The sequence below is a fragment of the Balaenoptera physalus genome, assembly GCF_965194825.1.
Source record: "Balaenoptera physalus genome assembly, chromosome: 2".
Taxonomy (NCBI): domain Eukaryota; kingdom Metazoa; phylum Chordata; class Mammalia; order Artiodactyla; family Balaenopteridae; genus Balaenoptera; species Balaenoptera physalus.
This window is the reverse complement of record NC_138883.1, coordinates 100714120-100733912: the sequence shown is the minus strand read 5'-3', so window position 1 is coordinate 100733912 and position 19793 is coordinate 100714120. Positions and strand designations below refer to the sequence as shown.

The following is a 19793-nucleotide window of genomic DNA, read 5'->3' as shown; positions in this document are numbered from 1 at the left end:
TTATTTTTGCTGTGTTGGGTCTTCGTTTCTGTGTGAGGGCTTTCTCCAGTTGCGGCGAGTGGGGGCCACTCTTCATCGTGGTGCGCGGGCCTCTCACTATCGCGGCCTCTCTTGTTGCGGAGCAGAGGCTCCAGACGCTCAGGCTCAGTAGTTGTGGCTCACGGGCCCAGTTGCTCCGTGGCATGTGGGATCTTCCCAGACCAGGGCTCGAACCCATGTCCCCTGCATTGGCAGGCAGATTCTCAACCACTGCACCACCAGGGAAGCCCCTTCATTTTTTTTGATGATAAATCAGCTCTTAGTCTTATTGGGATCCCTTGCATGTACTGAATCACTTTTCTCTTGCTGCTTTTAAAATTCTCTCTGTCTTTTGATTTTGACAGTTTGGTGGTGATATGTCTAGTCAATATCAGCAAGTTTATCCTTCTTGGAGTTTATTGAGTTTCTTGAATGTGCAGATGAATGTTTTTCATCAGATTTGGAAAGTTTTTGGCTATTATTTCCTCAAATATTTTTTCTGCCTCTTTCTATCTCTCCTTTTTTTTATTTTTATTTTTTTACAGGATTGCTAGTATACATATATTGGTACGTTTCATGGTGTTCCATAGGTCTCCAAGACTCTCTTCACTTTTTTTTTTAAATTTATTTATTTATTTTTGGCTGTGTTGGGTCTTTGTTGCTGTGCATGGGCTTTCTTTAGTTGCAGCAAGCGGGGACTACTCTTCGTTGCCGTGCGCAGGCTTCTCATTGCGGTGGCTTCTCTTGCTGCGGAGCACGGGCTCTAGGCACATGGGCTTCAGTAGTTGTGGTGCACGGGCTCAGTAGTGTGGCTCGCAGGCTTCAGAGTGCAGGCTCAGCAGTTGTGGCACGCAGGCCCAGCTGCTCCATGGCATGTGAGATCCTCCTGGACCAGGGCTCAAACCCGCATCCCCTGCACTGGCAGGTGGATTCCCAACCACTGTGCCACCAGAGAATTCCCTCTCTTCACTTTTATTTATTCTTTTTTTTTTCTTTTGTGCCTAGACTAGATGATCTCAATTGACCTATCTTTAGATTCAGCGATTATTTCTTCTGCCAGTTCAAGCCTCCTCTTGAGCCCCTCTAGTGAATATTGCACTTCAGTTATAATTTTTAACTCCAGAATGTCTGTTTACTACTTTTTATAATATCTATCTCTTTATTGACATTCTCTATTCAGTGAGGCATTATTCTCATACTTTCCTTTGATTCCTTAGACATGATTTCCTTTAGTTCTTTGAACATATTTATAATAGTTGATTTAAAGTCTTGTAAGTTCAGCATCTGGGCTTCCTTAGGAATGGTTTCTTTTGGTTGCTTTATCTGTGTGTGTGTTCCTATTTCTTTGTGTGTCTTATAAATTTTGTTGAAAACTGAACATTTAAATTGATAGAATGTAGCAACTCTGGAAATCAGATTCCTCCCCAGTCCCAAGGGTTTCTTGTTTTTCCCGTTTATTTTTGTTGTCACTGTTTGTTTCATGATGTTCTTGGGCTAATTCTGTGAAGTCTGTATTTCTTGTTATGTGCAGCTACTGAAGTCTCTGCTTAGTTAACTTAGTGGTCAGCTAATGAGTGGACAGAAAGTTTCTTAAATTCTTGAGCCAGTATATCTCTCAGCTTTCTCTGCGGGACTCTGTGTGTGTGTTCTGGGATGTTTGCTTAATGCTCCTGCAGGCAGTTTACAACTCTGCCTTAGCCTTCACTTCTGCTTGAGAAGAGCCTCAAGGTCAGCCAAAGGTGAGAGATTAGGGCATTTTTAGGTCTTTCCTGGACATATGTACAACCATGCACATGAGCATGGCCTAGTAGGTTCCAAGGAATATTTTGAAACTTTTCAAATCTCTCTGTGGACATCTCATATCATATCTTTAAGATTTTTGGTTAGATTTTTGTTAGGTCCAACTGGTCTTGCTGCCTTTGGTAGCTGTGATGTTAAATAATTGCTGCTGATTGCTTTCAACAAATGGTCTAAGGATAGGGTTTTCTCATAGAACAAGCTAAGTCGGATAAAATAAAGACAAGACTTGGGAATGGAGCTTCGCAGGCAGATTTCAGACGCTACTCTGGGGATGAGACTTTTGGGGAACTCCAAACCTGTTCTGCCTCTCCTTCCTACAGTGGTTGCTGCACTGATGGTTTTCACAGCTACTGTAGTTGTGCATCTGTTGGTTTTCAAGGCTACAATGGAGCTGGGGAGGGGGAATGGGAATAGGACAAGTTAAAACAGCACAAAACTTACAATTTTTATTGATATTCAGCTGTTTTTCTTGAATAGGTGCTCCTTGGAATGTTGCAAGCTTTTGTTAATTTTAAGGTTTTGGAAAAAGTTGATTTTGACTATTTTTGCCAGTGTTTTTATTGCTTTGATGGAGGAAGAGATTTTCAGAGGTCCTTACTGTAAAATTGTTTTAAGAGTACTTTTTAAAGATAGGATGGGGAGAAGGTAATATTTCCTGAAACTAGTGACCTGAGGGGACTTTGAGGAAAGGGGAGCTAATTATTATTTTTTAATACAAATTATGTATTACTTGTATATTTTGTAATATATTTATAAAGATATATAATGTGCATACATCATTTAATACAAATTATTGTGTTACCCAAAGACGATTATTTGGAATAAAATACAAATAAGATTGTATTCCAGATGGGATTTCCTTTAGAAGTTTAGATGCTTAGGGGAGTTGTACTGAATAGGAAAGTGAGAAGAAGTTCTCTCAGAAGTTCTCTTTTTCTCTTTCATTTTTCCATTTTAGGTGTACAGAGCCAATGGACCAGATGGAGCCATTGGCAGAGGCCAGAGAATCCACCTGCAGTTATGGGACACAGCAGGGCAGGAGAGGTATGAGATCTTCAGTTATGTGCTCCTTACTGGAGAAAAGGGGAGAAACAACTACCTCTTCACACAGTGACCTGAGTAGGAAAAGGCCAGCTGATTAGTTGATTTGCACCTGGATAAGACACGCTGCCAAATTAGCAGGAAATGTATCAGTCTGAGGTGATAATGGTGGCTTTATTTCATACAAGGTCAAAGGAAAAATGAATTCTTTTCAAAATGGACCCTTTTACTTCTGGACTTTTTTCTTTTTCTCCCACCCTTTTTTTAGACCTGTATACTTTTCTCCATTTGCTTTTGCTGTTTACTCAACCACAAAGAAAGCTGTAGAGTTGCATGCATTATTCTTACCTGATTGTTGAAACCTAGTAGAAAATCTCATTGGAATTAATTTATATGGTCAGAGGTTGCTTGACAAAAATGTCACATGAAATCTTCATATACAGTTACTTTTTAAAAATTGCAGTATAGTTGATTTACAATGTTGTGTTAATTTCTGCTGTATGGTAAAGTGATTCAGTTATACAAATATATACATTCTCTTTTATGTTCTTTTCCATTATGGTTTATCACAGGATATTGAATATAGTTCCCTGCGCTATATAATAGAACCTTGTTGTTTATGATAGTTTGCATCTGCTAATCCCAAACTCCCAATTCATCCCTCTCCCACCCCTCTCCCCCCTTGGCAACCACAAGTCTGTTTGAAGTTGCTTTTAGTTAGCTGTAGCTCTGTTATCTCTCACAATTTCCTTGAAGGATTTTGTTTAACTTTTTATTATGGGGAAACTCCGAGTATATGCAGAAGTAGAGAGGCGAGAACGGTGAACTCAGGTACTAATTCCTTGGTTTCAACAGCCATCAAGTTGTGGCCCATCTTACTTCACGTATATCCCTCACCTCTTCTCCCCACCCCCACCGCCCAATTATTTTGAAACAAATCCCAAATAGCAAATTATTTCATTCATAACTATTTTGGTACGTATCTCTAAAAGATAAGTACTCTTTTTGTAAAAACATGGATTAGAAATATTTGAGAAAACTTAGAAGAGCGGATTAGATGACAGATTCTTACCAGTATTTTCTTCCCTGGAGCCTATGCCTGTCAGTTGCAGCCTTTGCATAAAAGCAAAATAAGAGAAAACCTGCTACTAGAGGGAGGGAGAGGGGAGCGAGCAGGATAAATCCTTGGTGGAGAGAGTACCTTTCAGGGGAGACTGAGGGGATACTATCCCCACCTTAAAGCCAAAGAAATGGTTCTCAGAGATAAGAGATTTCTTTAGAGACTGAAAATTAAAAGGTCATGGAACACATTGTGGTGTTAAATCAAGTCAAGCTTTCACAGGACAAAGAAGACAAACACAGCAAGCACCATTGCTTTTGGCCTACTTAACTCTTAATTGTACAATAAATTCTTGGCTGCGACTAAGGAATCACGAGCTAGTTCTTGTCATCCCTGTCAAGGGATGGGTTTTTAAATCACATGGCCTATTAACACATAAACTTTTATCAGTTAGATAAATAACTGTATTATACATGTTTGGAATATCATCATCTAACTTATTTAAAATTTTTTAAAAGTTTACACAGATGGTCTTTATTTTAAAAGAAAATTGCAAGTTTAACTTTGGATAATTGTTGGCATTTTAGAAAGTCTAGATTTGTTTTCAAATATTCTTTCTTGCTCTAGATATCTATTTACTATATTTTGTATGCTATCCAATATCATTGATTATGTACATAATTTTACACTGTTGAAATGATCTATTAATGTAATAGCATAATTCAGTAAATCTTGCACAAATAAGATTTATGCATGTATAATGTGCACATATAATGTGAAGTTACTAGAAACAGCGGCATGTTATTAAACATCTAACTTGTTTTTGATGAACTGTTGTAAGAGGCTGAGGGCACTGCTGGTGGCTTTATATTTCAAGAGTGGCGCCATGGTTTAGGTGACCAATCTGCTTTATGTTCCCAGGTTCCGCAGCTTGACAACCGCATTCTTCAGAGATGCTATGGGGTTTCTTCTGCTTTTTGATCTGACAAATGAGCAAAGTTTCCTCAGTGTCAGAAACTGGATAAGTAAGTGTTAATAGTCTCCATGCCTCTTGCTTCCCACTCCCTGCAATAAAACCCCTTTTATATTCTACTTCTTTTGTAAGTTGTTTTGTAAGAGCTCCTAGTGCTGTTTAAGATGCTGTTTAAAGGAGCAAGGCTCTTAGTTTAGGGGCGAAGATAACTGAAATACTCTGCTTTCCCTAGTCATGCTAACTTTCATTTGTTGAGTGCATCCTGCACTCTAGATACAAGGAGTGCTTTCTGTGTAATCTCTTCATCAGTCTTTTCCACAAAGGGGACTCTTAGCTGCATTTTATAGATGAGGCAATAGAAGCCTAGAGAAGTGCTATCAGGTATTTTACCATCTCAGGGTTTAAAACATATATTACATCGACCCTTTTGAAAACTTAATGGACCCTACCCCTGGTATTTAGAGGCCCCCTTTCTACTTTTAGGGCCAGAGCATTTACCAGGAGGATCCCGTCATAGAAACTTCTAGAACTGCATTGGCCAGAGTGGTCCCCAGCACAATATATATGAACCTGCATTTTGGCTCTTTGGAGACAGCCTAATCTCTTACATGATTGGTTATAGTAGCCATTTAAAATCCTGCTACTTGACCAAATGTAGCATTTTCTTGCATTGCAAATGTACATTTTCCTCCGTTGGTTGTATTAGTGTTACTTTAGAGAATCTATTGAGAGGGCTGTAATGTTAAATTCTTAACATCCAAATCTTTAAAGTGAAAACGCTTATTTCGAAACTCCCACTACTTAAAAATTTGGAGTTTTGGTATTATGAAAGGGTAATGGGCTGTGGTTTCTATAGTAGAAAACCTTATTTTAAAAAATGAGGGACCTCCCTGGTGGCTCAGTGGTTGAGAATCCACCTGCCAATGCAGGGGACACAGGTTCATGCCCTGGTCCAGGAAGATCCCACATGCCGTGGAGCAACTAAGCCCTTGCGACACAACTACTGAGCCCACGTGCCACAACTACTGAAGCCCGCGAGCCTAGAGCCCGTGTTCCACAACAAAAGAAGCCACCGCAATGAGAAGACTGCGCACTACAACGAAGAGCGGCCCCCGCTCGCCGCAACTAGAGAAAGCCCGCACGCCACAACGATGACCCAACACAGCCAAAAATAAATAAATAAATTTTACAAATTAAAAAAAAAATGAGTTTTTAAATAAGTAATTTATTAGTGCCTTGTCGTTTTCAAAGCATTTTCACATAGTTTGTGTCTGATCCCCATGTGCCCCCACGTGAGCAGATGCAGGGAGGTGGTGTGTCCTAATTTTAGGATGAAGACGCTGAGCCTTACAGAGTAACAGACTTGTCCAATGACGCGGAGCTTTTGGCTTTTGATTCAGTGGCCTTTTTTTTTCCTTGATTCAGTGGCCCTTTATGTTCTTCCTCAACTAAGTTTATCACTAAGAGTTGAAGAGCTATTTAATACTTTAAATATAGGTTCCCCAATTTAGTCATGCTTACTGGGCTTCACTTCGTTAAATGCCTGCCTGAGTCACACACGCTTACAACTGAATGGTGGTGGCTATTTCTAATCTCTCATCCTCATTCCTTGCTCATCATTCTCTCCTTTGCATCATTGGAACAAGTTCTGGGGCTTTCTTAAGTCAAGCACTTTATAAGGATTGTTGTTAGAGATGGGCTCATAGAATCTTAGCATCGAAAGAGCATCAACCCACCTATTTTTCACTGGCAGAAACTGAAACTATGGACAAGATAAATCTTGTCCATTTGGGCTTTATGGCTAGTTAGATGAAGAACAAAAATCATGTGAAATTATGTGTATTATTTTGTGTTTTCCTTATAGTGTACAAGAATTCTTTTTGCCCAGTTAGGTAAAGAAAACACGCATATTGGAGATTTCGCATCATCAATGGAAAGTTTTCTTCTCCCTCCAGCCCCGTTTTTAAAAAAAAGGTATAAGGTTCAGTGTCAGAGGTGGTAATATCAAATCTTAATTAGGAATAAAAATTTGTTAATTATCTATACATTTTATTTTTCCTCTTCCTGTTAGTATTTTGAGTATTAGAGGGATCATTCATGTCTTCTTTTTTTTTGGTCAAATTAAAAAAAAAATATATATATATATATACACACCAGTGGTGATAGAAGAACAGAGGCAGTGTTGCATTGAGCAGGTAGCTGAGTCCTGGGTGCTGAAGGCCCAGGGGGAGGAAGCAGGTCTGTCCCCTCCCTTTGCTTCTCCAGAGCTGCATTGCAGTCCCTTCTCCCTTGACCCAAGATCTGTCCATGCCCTCTTGGGCAAGGGGTAAGAGTCCCAAGGTGATCCCTGCTGAGTTTAGGAGACTGAATAGAGCGCTGTGTCCTCTGGGCCTGAATTTGAAATCTGAGAGGAATCAGATAGTTTTGTATCACTCACCTGTCTTTCTGGAGCTTGGAGGATGAGCCAGTCATGCCCACAGGCAGCGTGTTTTGTAGGGAAACTCTAAAGCAGCCTATATTTCTAAACTTTTCTTCTGTAGCCTCACATAAATGGGACAAAGAGCCCAGCAGGTATATTTTTAACATATTTTTGCCTTTATATTTTTATTCCTGTTATTCTCTCTGTCTGAAAAGCCCTCCCCACACCCACTCCCATTTCCTTAAAAAGTTGAGTTTCACTTATTCTTTAAAATATAGCAAAATATGGCCTCCATGAAATTTTCTGTGATAACTTTGTTGGATTAAATTTTTTCTCTCCTCTTAACTCCTATTACATTTTGTACTACTTACAGGGTCCTTATCACATACCACCTCTAGTTGTAGTTATTTATGTGTGTGCTTTTTGCCTTGGTGAGATTTTTTAAAAGAATTAATCAATTTACTTTAAAAAAAAATTTTATTTATTTATTTGGCTGTGCCGGGTCTTAGTTGAGGCATGTGGGATCTTTAGTTGCAGCATGCGAACTCTTCGTTGTGGCATGTGGGATCTATTTTCCCTGACCAGGGATCGAACCCGGGCCCCTTGCATTGGGAGCGCAGAGTCTTTAGCCACTGGACCACCAGGGACGCCCCTAATTTACCTTTTTTTTTTTTTTGGCTGTGTTGGGTCCTCATTACTGCACACGGGCTTTCTCTAGTTGTGGTGAGCGGAGGCTACTCTTCGTTGCAGTGCACGGGCTTGTCATTGCAGTGGCTTCTCTTGTTGCGGAGCACAGGCTCTAGGCACACAGGCTTCAGTAGTTGCAGCACGTGGGCCCCAGTACACGGGCTTCAGTAGTTGCAGTGCATGGGCTCAGTAGTTGTGGCACGTGGGCTCAGTAGTTGTGGCTCACGGACTCTAGAGCACAGGCTCAGTAGTTGTGGTACACAGGCTTAGTTGGTCCACAGCATGTGGGATTTTCCTGGGCCAGGGATCGAACCCACGGTAAGTAATTCACAGATTGTGTAGAAAAGTTGGGAAAAAAGAAAAAGAAAAATTATCAATTATCGTACTTCCCAGACTCCTCAAAATAAATACTATTAAACATTATTACTGGTAATACACAGCATCTCTAAATTCTTTATTATATTAACTTAATGGTTGTCAAGTGCAAGCATGCATCTAGATCCCCCAGAGGGCTTGTTAAAACACAGATTCCAGGCCTCAAACCCAGCCTTCCTGATTCAGTAGATCTGGGGTGGTACCTGAGAATCTGCATTTCTAACAAGTTCCCAGGTGACGGTTAGGCTGCTGGTCCATGGACCTTACCTGAAGAGTCGCTGAATTAGCTCATTTAATCCTCACCTAAACCCTATGAAGTAAGTACCATCATTATCACCATTTACAGATGGGGAAACTGAGGCACAGGGTGGCCACATAACTTCCTCAAGGCCACACAGCTAGTAAATGGCAGAGCCAGGATTCAACCTTAGACACCCTGAGTCTTGGGTTCATGCTCATAACCATGACACCGAACAGACATGGTGTTAACAGAGCACAGAGTCTCTCTGGAGACCAGAAAGGTTTCACAGTAGAGGTAACTGAGAGGCAAGTCTTAAAGGAAGGGTTGGGAGTCCCTGAAGGAAGGTTGTGTTTGGGTATTCAAGGGTGTGGGGACAGCATGTGTAACAGCCCGGAGGAAAGAAAGGATGCGGCTGTTGTTGGAAATGGTACACAGTTTGGTCTTGCCTGTATAGGTCTTGTTTCCCCTAACTGTCCCTTGAGGGCAAAAGTCAGTGCCCTGAATTCTACACCAAGTATCAGGCCTCCCTTATTGCTCAGTAAATACTTGCCGACTTGACTTTCTTATGATAAGATATAGCGAACGTGACTTTATAATGAGGAACTAAAATGTCAACACTTTTCTGGTTAACCATGATAAAAAATAAATTAAGCCATACATCATTTTTTGAGGATGTCTTATTGTGCAAGTTTGGGTTGCTTTCATTTCATTGTGGAGTGTGATGAGGAAGAAATAAGGCTTTATTTTCCTTCTTTGGGAGATTAAGCTCTTTAGCTTAGTTGAAGTTCCCTTGATTTAACTGCTTTTAAAAATTACTGCCTATTTACATGTTTTCAGGTGAAAAGAAATAGCAGCTATAGAGTAAGAACTGTAGTCTCCTGCTTCTTGGTTCTGGTGACAGAATCATTTACTATTTATTCTGGGTTTTCTATCTTTATTTGATCCTATATTTTGTTTGTTTTAGATAAATTGATTCTGCCTTAGGATAATAGAAAAATGTGAAAAACATTTCAGCTGGAAGTAGGTTAGTTTATAGAAAGACAATTTGTTTTAAAATGTCATTGCTATGGAGAGAAAATATATGAAAAACAGAGCTTTAAGATTAGCCATAAGCACTAGTAAATCCTCCAAGTGTTTTTTTTTTTTTCAAATGGCCTTCATAAGAAAGACAGCTATGTTGTATGTGTATGCGTGTGTGTGTGTGTGTGTGTGTGTGTGTGTGTGTGTGTGTGTGTGTACATAACTTTTGGAGAGAGAACAAATTCTCCCATTCCTCTCCGATATAAATAAGCTGGGGTATGTGCATAAGGACAGGATTAGTTTTACATCTCTGCCCCATCCATTTAGTTTTATAGCTTAGGGTCTTGGTGCTTTGAAAGAATTATATCAGTTCCTTATATCTGTATATCCATTTACAGTTTCAAAGCACTTTTGCATGTATTCTCCACTGATCATAGACTTACATTACTTACCTATAATAAATTTTCTTATATTAATAGGCCAGCTACAAATGCATGCATATTGTGAAAACCCAGATATAGTGTTATGTGGAAATAAGAGTGATCTGGAAGACCAAAGAGTGGTAAAAGAGGAAGAAGCCAGAGGACTTGCAGAGAAGTATGGGTGAGTATTTTTGTGGAGGAATCTACAGAGCAAGTTTCCAATACAAACATTTGCATATGAATGGGTAACAAAAAGGGCAAAAGCAAAAAATTGAAACACTCAGATGTAGCCCTTGGGGGGAGGTGTCAAATACCTACTTTGCATATTAATATTATATGATATGGGAACCATAGCAACAGCAGTGGGCGAGGGCCCTCATTCAGCGCTTCAGTACCGTTTTTCTCAATCTCTTGGTGTTTGAAGAAAGACAGCTTTGAGGTCAAATGCCCTAGCTACGTAAGGCCTCCTTTCCAAGATGCAGGTAAGAGACACCCAGGATAAGGAAATTCTCTATATTCAGCGAGGAAATTTCAAAGCCAGTTCCTATGCTGCTGTAGAGAGCTCCCGCAGACAAGAAGGCCTTATTGGCTTTGGAATATCTGTTCTGGGAGAGGAGTGTGAAGATCTGCTTTGGTTTAAGTTGTGTTTTTGTGCTGGAGAATCAACTAAATACTGTCTTCCTCCTTTAGCTCAGGGAATAGGTTCGTAGTAGCAGCAGCATTAACTGGACATGAAAGAAGGGGTCAGCCGCTGCTAATTAAAGTGTCTGGGGCACCTCTACAAAACAATTTGTGCTTTACTTTCTTTCTGCCTCTAATATAATGAGAATGCAAATGTGTACGTATTAATTACCCTTAATATAAGTGTGAGGCAGCAAGTGGGGTAGAGAAGGAAGGGGAGAGAGAGAGAGAAGAGAGGGAGGGAGAGGTGGGGTGGTGTGGGGTGGTAGGCTGTGTGTAGGGGGCGTTACCAGGCTGGCGGCCTCTGTTGTTAGGCAGGTCCGAGGAGGCCGGAGGAGGCCCTTTCCCTTTTCGTTGTGTGACCCCTGCTTTGTTCTTCCTTGGGCTGATTGAGTTGGGAAAGCACTCAACGATGGGGTTCACACCGGGGGGATGGGGTGGGGGGGGAGTGGAAGGATAGGTTGGCCCGGTGGGAAGGAGCCAGAGTTTGTAGAGCTTTGAATACCAGGTAAGAAGAGTGGACTTGATCTCCTGGGACACAGAAAGTTGCTGAAAGCCTTCAAACGTGGAGGGCTGTTATGAGTACTTTCCCAGGTCAGCCTGGGGATGACAGGTGGGGTGGAGTGGAGTGGAGAGCTGTTGGGCGGCCTCTGTAAAGTGTTGCTTTGTGTCTGACGCTGGAGCCCACAGGGCAGGCGGTCAGAGGGGAAGATGGATTTGAAGTGGCGGAGAGCCAGAACCAGCTGGGACCCGTAATGATGGACTGAAACTTGTATCAGTTCTTATTGCTTCTGACCTGGACGGTGTGGGTGTCCTACGGAAGCCAAGACCCTTTGCCATGGAGCTAAACACACATACCTGGCCCAGGAGGTGGAGAAGCTGAAGGGGGATCTAGGGGAAGGTGGAAAGGGGGCAGGTCTGGGCACTGGTCTGTGCCAACGAGGTGAGCCAGCGGAGAAGTGTTGATGTATGAGCAGAAGGGCTGCTCCTTCACTTCCGCCCTCTGCATCCCCCCCGCTGCATCTCTCCGTGGTCCACCCTGACTGGGAAGGGAATTCTGGGAAGTGTTGTTCAATCCAGCCAAGCTGACAGATTGCAAAGCCACCACAGGTAGGGAGTGGGGGCCGGGCACTGGTATCTTTTAAAAGCTCTCCATGTGATTTTTGTGAGCGGAGGTTGAGAACCTCTGATGGAGGTGATTCTGAAATGGGGGCTGACAGAGCCCTGCAGGCGATTCTGATCACCTGATATGCCCCCTCCTCTCGTGAGAGGCACTTGTGTAAAGGAGTGAAAGGAAAGAGGGAGGGATCAAATACCACGGAGGCTTCTGAATTGTTGAAGCTGGGCGCTGTGTTGCAAGGGCGTGAGGAGGAAGTAAGTGATGAAGCAACGGAAACTGTGGACCATGCTTTTGAGAAGTGTGTTCGCAAATACCAAAAAAAAAAAAAAAGGCAGCTAGGGGAGTTAGCTGGATCAAACAAGCACATTCTCAAGCCTTGTGGGGGAGTCTGGATTGATTTCTTACCCCTCTGGCCTTCTTCAGCCCTTGGCTTGTTTCCTCTGGGCAGGTTCTTAGGATTCCATCTCCTGCCTGGTGTGAAAGAGCCTGGCATTGCTTTCTGACTATATGGGGAATCTGGGGATAACAGGGATTGTCTTCTCTCTGTGCCCAGGTTGGAAGATCTGGGGAGTATTTCATAAGAGGGACTCAATGTAAAGTTTCTGAACTGAGTTAAAATAAGGAGAGGAGAGATTAGCAGATAAGATAATTGAAATTACTGAAGAATGGAAAGGGATGGAAACGGACTTCCCTTAGGATTTAGGAAGCATACAATAGAGTTCTGTAGGCTGAGTTTCAGAGGAAAGTGTAACGGGGAAATTTGGTTCACGTGCATTTCACAAATTTGACATATGTTTAATGATTATTTTCACAGAAATCTTTTTTTCATTTTTAATAATCGTAATATTTTCATTGGTTGCACATGCACTAGAGGACTATGTTGGTTAGTCCATCGATGTGCTCACAGTCAGAAAACAGTAGTTTATGGCATATCTTCATATCATTTGTATGTTGTCTGATAAATTTGCATTTTTTGTTACTATCGTGTTGCCTTCTCTCCTCAGTTCATAAAAATGGGTCATTGGTTTGCAAGTGGTTCTCTGAAATATACATGCATTTGGAGAGTGAAAGACTATGTCTCAGAAAAACTTTGCAAACCTAATAAAAACATGTTACAGTGCAAATATGGAACATAAATCTGTGTCTGCTGGGACAAGTAAATCTGAGAATGAGGGCTTCATGCAGCAGCCCAAAATAGAAAGGGTGAATTGGATGCATGATGATGAATATTCAAAAAATTATTTTTAGTAGACTAAGAATCCCTTCACCCCTAATTCCCTTTTTTTTTTTTTTTTTTTTGCTATAAAACTTGGTTAAATTGTAATGTGAAGCTCTTAGGTCACTTCCTAACACAACAAAGCGATGTGCCCCATAAACCAGTCAAGTTTTTTAGAACAACTACAAAATAATGCTTTCCAGTATGTAATATTGAATAATATTGTCAATGAACTCGGAGGAGAGAGCAAAACAGAGGGTTATTCAAATTTGTACTTCTGCCAGTCAAAACTATTATAGTTTACACTGTTGCTGAAATACTTTCAAAAATAGCTACAAAGTCAGTGACAAATACATTAAAAGAGAAAGCAGAATGCAACATTGACAACATTCGTCTTTTAGATGATACTGTTGGATCTCAGACCTTAGTGTGCTCCAGCTTCACCTGAACGCTGTCCCACTGAGTTTCTCATTTAGTAGGTCTGGGATGAAGCCCCACATTTTACATTTCTAGCTGATTCCTAGATGCTGCTGCTGTTAGTGATTGAGGATAACACTTTGAGAACCACCTGTGTAGATGTCAAGTTACTATGAGCTGTGCATGCTGCCAGATATTTTCCTTGACAGCAGAGCTGGACAAAATCATTATGCACAGAATATGAAGCAGGTGTATACTTACTTGTGCCACGCTTGGAGAAGGGAAATGTGCTCAATGACTTAACGTCGGAAAATCCATGCTAAATCCAGGAGGATTTTTTCTCTTGCACAGTTAATGACATCAGCTTTGATAACAGACTGGGCAGGGACACTGGGATTGGTACCAAAGGAGAACCAGCCACAACTGGGTGGGAAAGGACTTTATTGTGAGTGAAAATGGTTGCATCTAAGCATCCTTCTACCCTCTTCTTTATTCACAGAAGATAGTTGGTGGTCAATATAAACCTTTTGTTTTTGATTCAGGGTCGAGGCAAATAGAGAACATTATGAATATGATGAAAGTATGATCATTGAAAGTATGTATTTCACATGTGCTGTACAAAGAAAGAGTCAGCAAATTTTTAACAAATGAGATATAATTGACATATAACATTGTATTAGTTTTAGGAATACAACTTAATGATTTGATTTATGTATATATTGTGATATGATCACCACAGTAAGTTTCGTTTACATCCATCACCACATGTAGTTACAATTTTTTTTCCCTTTTTTTTTTTCTGGCCACGCCTGGTAGCGTGTGGGATCTTAGTTCCCAGACCAGGGGCGGAACCCGTGCCCCCTGCAGTGGAAGTGCAGAGTCTTAACCACTGGACCACTAGGAAAGTCACATGTAGTTACAATTTTATTTTCTTGTGATGAGAGCTTTTAAGATCTATTCTTAGGGGCAGCAAATATAAGACAACTTTTTCCCCCACTGGAGACTGCTGGCTAGTGATGAGAAGGGCACTCAAGAGTTTCTTGAATGAAGGATGTGTTAAAAACATTGATTTACAACATTAATAATATGAGTACAGACCATTTCTGGGATTTCAAGTGGCTTAGCATACTGCTGTCAGTGTCTTATCTAGTCTGAACTAGATGAAATGTATGAATAGTTTGATCTCTAATAGTTTTTTATTCTTTGAAAACTTGTTGACATCCGACCCTTATTCAAGAAATAAATTAATGCCGTATCATTGGGCACATTTTAAAACCACACACATAAGCTGCAACTAAACAGACAAGGCTGATTTCCAGAGCCCCAAAGAACTCAGTAGAGGACCTGAATTTCATTTGGGCACAATCTCCCAGGCTGAAACAGTTTATACACTCACTCTTTCCTGTAAACGCTTGTTCATTTACCAGCCAACAGGCCATGAAAAGTAGTGAGACTCGCTTCTTACTTTAGTGAAAAATACCTTCATAATTTCTGGATCCACACGTGAGCCAAATATCTAGAACCATTGGACAGAATCACCAAATACACTTGCTTTCATTCCTGGGATCTAAGATCTTCTAGTGTTGTAGAAATAAGTCATGGAAAAGAAAACATCTAAAAATGTGGGTCCTAACCTATGACATGAGCTGGATATAGGTGTCTCGGTGAAAAGCTGCAAATGATAATGCCCACCCTAATTTTCGTTTTGCTCATTTGTTTTAACTTAAAAATTTGTCATTTACCTATTTATTAAAAGCACATCAAAATTTGTGTTCTGCATGTGTTCCAAAAGGTCATTAAGTGCTCGTTTACAGATTGATATCAATTAGCTGCACAGGATTTTTTCAAATGTTTGGCGGTACTGCTCCCTAGTCATGCTGCTCTAGCACCACCATGTGGCGAGAAGGAACAATACACCTGTCTCCATGCTTAAAAGGGGGACAATTGATCCTCTTGAATTTAAGCTAAGATTACTAAATTTTTGCCTAGAAACTTTTAGGAAAAGCAGAATATTATTTTTAGAGAAGAAGAGAACCCCATTAGATGAACACTGATTGAGCACTTGCCGGATGCTAGGCTTGTGTTAAGCCCTTTACGTGTATTATCTTATTGCCTCCTTATCAAGACCCCATGAAGCACTGTTACACCTCTTTACAGATACGGAGAACTGTTCAGATAAAATAGCCCGAATGCCTTCTAAAAGTGAACATCAGGAAGATATGGACATAAAAATATGACTGACTCCATCCACTAGACTTCCTGTGCCCTTAGGACAAACTGAGCAGTCCAATTTTCAAATGTGAGGACAAGGCACATTTCTGTGTCTGGGGCATCATTTTATGCTGGAACAGAAGTCTTAATTCAGGGTCTTTACTGTGCGTCTCATCTAGTTGGCTTTTCGTCTGGCAGCTCAAAGAACTGAGAGTAGAAAGGAGTGATCTCTAGCATTCATTTATTCCTATAGAAACAAAAACCATGTTGCCCCAATTGCTCAGAAGACTCTGAATAATTAGTGCAAAGATTTTAAGGTTGTTAACCTGACTCCTGGTCACATCACCTGAAGATTCACAAATGGCCAGGAAATATATTTTTAATTTTTAGTTTGTTACTAGAAGTTGAATTAGAACTCTAAACTACATCTTATTAATACTGTACCTCTTTTAGTATGAGTGACTTAAAAATGTACACCTTCACTCATATACCCTGAAATTCTACCAATTAAATATTTGCTAAAGTTAGTAAATAGAAAATAACTCATAGTTCTGCTCGAGGCATCGGTCATTTATACTTCAGTATTGATCAGTAAAGTAAGATCCATTTTCTCTCAGCATTTAGTGATGATCACTTGGGGGCAGTAAGGAACCTCTTATGGTTTGACAAGGACTGGAGAGAGACAAATGCTTTGAAGCATGAAACATTTTGGCTAGGACAGATCTGAGTGAGCCATCTCTGATGTAGGGAAGCATGGTTCAATTTACCAGAATTTAGGGAAGGACTGTATATCAGCTACATTGTGGATTAAATCAATGCTTATGGGCTAGTCTGGAAATTTAATGTTTATAATCTTGCTGAGGTCTCTTGGAGCTATGATTTTCCATGATTCAGTGACATTGTTTCTATGTGTCCTAAGTTTTAAACAACAAAATTAAAAACAAACTTTTGTAACCTAACCCATTACTGTGTTGGAAATAAGAAATGTTTATCAATGACACATTTGTCAAAAATGACGCATTTCTAAGTGCTTTAAATGTTAACTCATTTAATCCTTAATAGGAAGATACTGATATGATCTAGTTTTATGGATAAGGCAACTGAGGCACGGATGTTAATAGCTTGCCAGGACTACACAGTCGGTAAGGAGTCGTACTAGGATTTGAATCCCGGCAGGCTGGCTCCAGAGGTTATGGCTCTTAACCATTCTCCAGACTCTCTGTAACTTCCATGCATAGGTTTTATCATTTTTTAAAAAGTATTTTCAACTGTGTTTTCTCATTTATGCCTTAAAAATTATTGTGAGGTAATTACCAGGAGCTGAGATGGAAGAAACTATGGAAAGTAGAAGTAGCTTAATGGAGACCCTGTTGAGGAATCCATTGAGGCTGAGGACTCTGTAGCTGGAAAGATATTTTTAATTGACTTTGAGGAAATTTTTAAAGTAAGATGTACACTATTATGACTAGTATTTACGAGGAAGTTTACTGCTCAACTACTTTTTTATTTTTGTATTTCCAATTTCAGCCCATTATTCTCGGAGGGAGAGATGAGTTTTTCAGTTGCTTTTCCGTTAAACAGTAGCTTTCTGAATGGTGATAGAATGATCAAGCCTTCTCCTTAAGTATAAGAAATGTTCTGCAGATATTAAATGATTCTTCATGGGTATAATTGAGAAAGAGCACGATGGAGAAAATCTAAGTATTTAAATTTTGAGAATTCTTAATCGAAAATTCAGCTCATGTAAAAATGGCAGCATTACAAAGTGTCCCCAGGACTTAGCTCAGTAACATAGGTACTTGATAAATAAGTATTTATTCAGTCCCCACAAAGAATGTCTTCTTCAAACTTGGTAAAGAAGTACTGCATGTGACCAAGGGGATGGGAAAGATGTATTACCTTCATTTTGTGGCTAAGGTGCCAGATGAAGATGTAGGGAAAAAAGACTGACAGTAACCAAAGAGGTATCCAGGCAAGAGGTTTAAAAACCACTGAGATGATGTAATTTGCCCAGTGGACCCTTCTCTGATTAAGATTTTTAGAGTCAGCATATGAAGGGCTATGAACATGGTCATGGTAGAATCAGTGGACCAACCATGTCCTTCAGAACTCACAGATAGGTAGATAAATCCTCAAATGAGGTGATGGTTCCTCAACCGGTTTTTAAGAGCTATACTCAAACAGGAGAGGATTGTAGAGTCCAGTTGCAAGGCCTGTTAGCTCCCATAGGAAGCGAGCAGATAATAAGGCAACATCTTGAGGAAATCATAATGGACAGACAACCTTCCATCCCTACACATGTGCCCCTAATGTGCTTCTTGGTGACACAGGAAACAGAACAGTTGTGAAAAGATCTGTAAAAGTAGTAAGAAGGTTAAAACAAATCTGTAAAAGCTCTCCTGTGGAAGCTGCTCCTAGCCAGGAAATAATGAAAGAATAACCAAAGTTGTAATCAGAGTCATTGATGTAGTGTTAACATGCTATGAGAAGACAGGAAAACAGAGACATTCTTCAGGAAGAGTATTGTAATAGAGTCGGATGTTAAAGTCTCTATAAATGTAAGGAATATTTTACTGAATTCAATTGCAGGACTCCCAGAGGTGCTAATCTTTTGTAGATTTTACATCTAAGAGCATTTTTGCTTACTAAGTGGTGGGAATGAAATCAACAGTTTGAAGAAAATACAATTTTATCACTATTTTCATGCCTTTATTTAGAAGGAGGAAGAACTTGGCAGGTGATTGATTAATCCCCTTGCAAAGACGGACTCTAAGTATGAAAGGTGACCACCATGACAAGACTGATGTCTTAAGAATATGTGAAAAGTAGCCTTACAGTTTTGAAATGATGCTTTGTGAGTTACTAAAAAATTACACCTAACCTCGGGCCCTGGGATAACAAAACAAACATACTTAAGATTGATAATACCTGAGGAACTCTGAAGTGCTGTGGAATTCAGAATGTCTTCAAGTGTGTGGTCCAGGAATACAGCCTGGAGCTGACAAGTGGCAAAGCCTTTGACAGATACAACCAGGGACCTCTGATGTCTCTCTTATATCAGCTTGTTTTTTGTCTTTGTTTTTTTTTCCTCCGTATGTAGCAAGTGAAACAGTTTTCTGTTTTGGAAATCCTCATGCAAGTATGCATATTTGGAACCAGTAGAGCCTATGGTTTAAGTTGGTTACACTAGAATCAAACAGCTGTGGATTCAAATCCTGGCTCTGCTACGTTCTAGCATTATGAAAGTGGGCACGTTACTTTATCTTTCTGAGCTGCAGTTTAATCATCTGTGAAATGGGAGTAAACACTTCCGAAGTTTTACATCTGTTAGGAATGCATTGTCAATTATTTTATTTTTCACTTTTTAACGTGGCCTGTGTGGCAAAATGCTTTTGTTGTCTTGTATATTTGTATTCTTCTGATTTTCTAAGTTGAATTATCAAGAGCAAAGGTCACTGTCCTTTCCCTCCGCATGTTGTTACCCGAGTTGTCACTGTCTTCCAGAATCCCCTACTTTGAAACTAGCGCTGCCAATGGGACAAACATAAACCAAGCGATTGAAATGCTCCTGGACCTGATAATGAAGCGAATGGAACGGTGTGTGGACAAGTCCTGGATTCCCGAAGGCGTGGTGCGATCCAACGGTCACACCTCTGCAGATCAGTTGAATGAAGAAAAGGAAAAGGGGTCATGTGGCTGTTGAAGAGTCCTGCGAGCTGCACAGTAATTCAGGTGGCCCACGTCTGTGACCTGCTCTACGGTGATACACGGCACAGGGAGAAATTAACGGGCATTGTGTACAAACTGCTTCTCACCGTCCCGGTTAGACCTATCAGTAAAGCATCCAGTTTTAAACTTACTTTGCTGCAGCTTTGTAAATATTTCTTTAAGATTCAACCTGAGAGTTAGGAGAAATATTTCACATAGCCAAAAGTGCCTTATAAAACCTTAACCCATGGCAGTAGATCATTCAAGTATTCAGGATTTTGTAGCCACAGAACAGTGCATTTATTATGTAGGATGACTGAAGATACTGTCACCTGCCTTAACATAGATAGGCCTGGAGTCTCACATTCAAGATCCTAGTCGTAA

At 40.3% G+C, this 19793-nt stretch overlaps 1 protein-coding gene across 4 annotated transcripts in view; it reads left to right on the top strand.

Annotated features, from left to right (window-relative positions):
* The window catches only part of RAB27A (RAB27A, member RAS oncogene family), a 71078-nt gene extending 51518 nt beyond the window's left edge, over nucleotides 1-19560 (top strand). For all 4 annotated transcript variants that reach the window (XM_082448203.1, XM_082448202.1, XM_082448205.1 and 1 more), the window contains 4 exons: nucleotides 2777-2862; nucleotides 4841-4944; nucleotides 10114-10237; nucleotides 19206-19560. In XM_082448203.1, the coding sequence (XP_082304329.1) occupies nucleotides 2777-2862; nucleotides 4841-4944; nucleotides 10114-10237; nucleotides 19206-19404 (513 nt within the window). In that variant the 3' untranslated portion in view covers nucleotides 19405-19560. The remainder of the gene's footprint in view (nucleotides 1-2776; nucleotides 2863-4840; nucleotides 4945-10113; nucleotides 10238-19205) is intronic.
* Nucleotides 19561-19793: the final 233 nt, after the last annotated feature.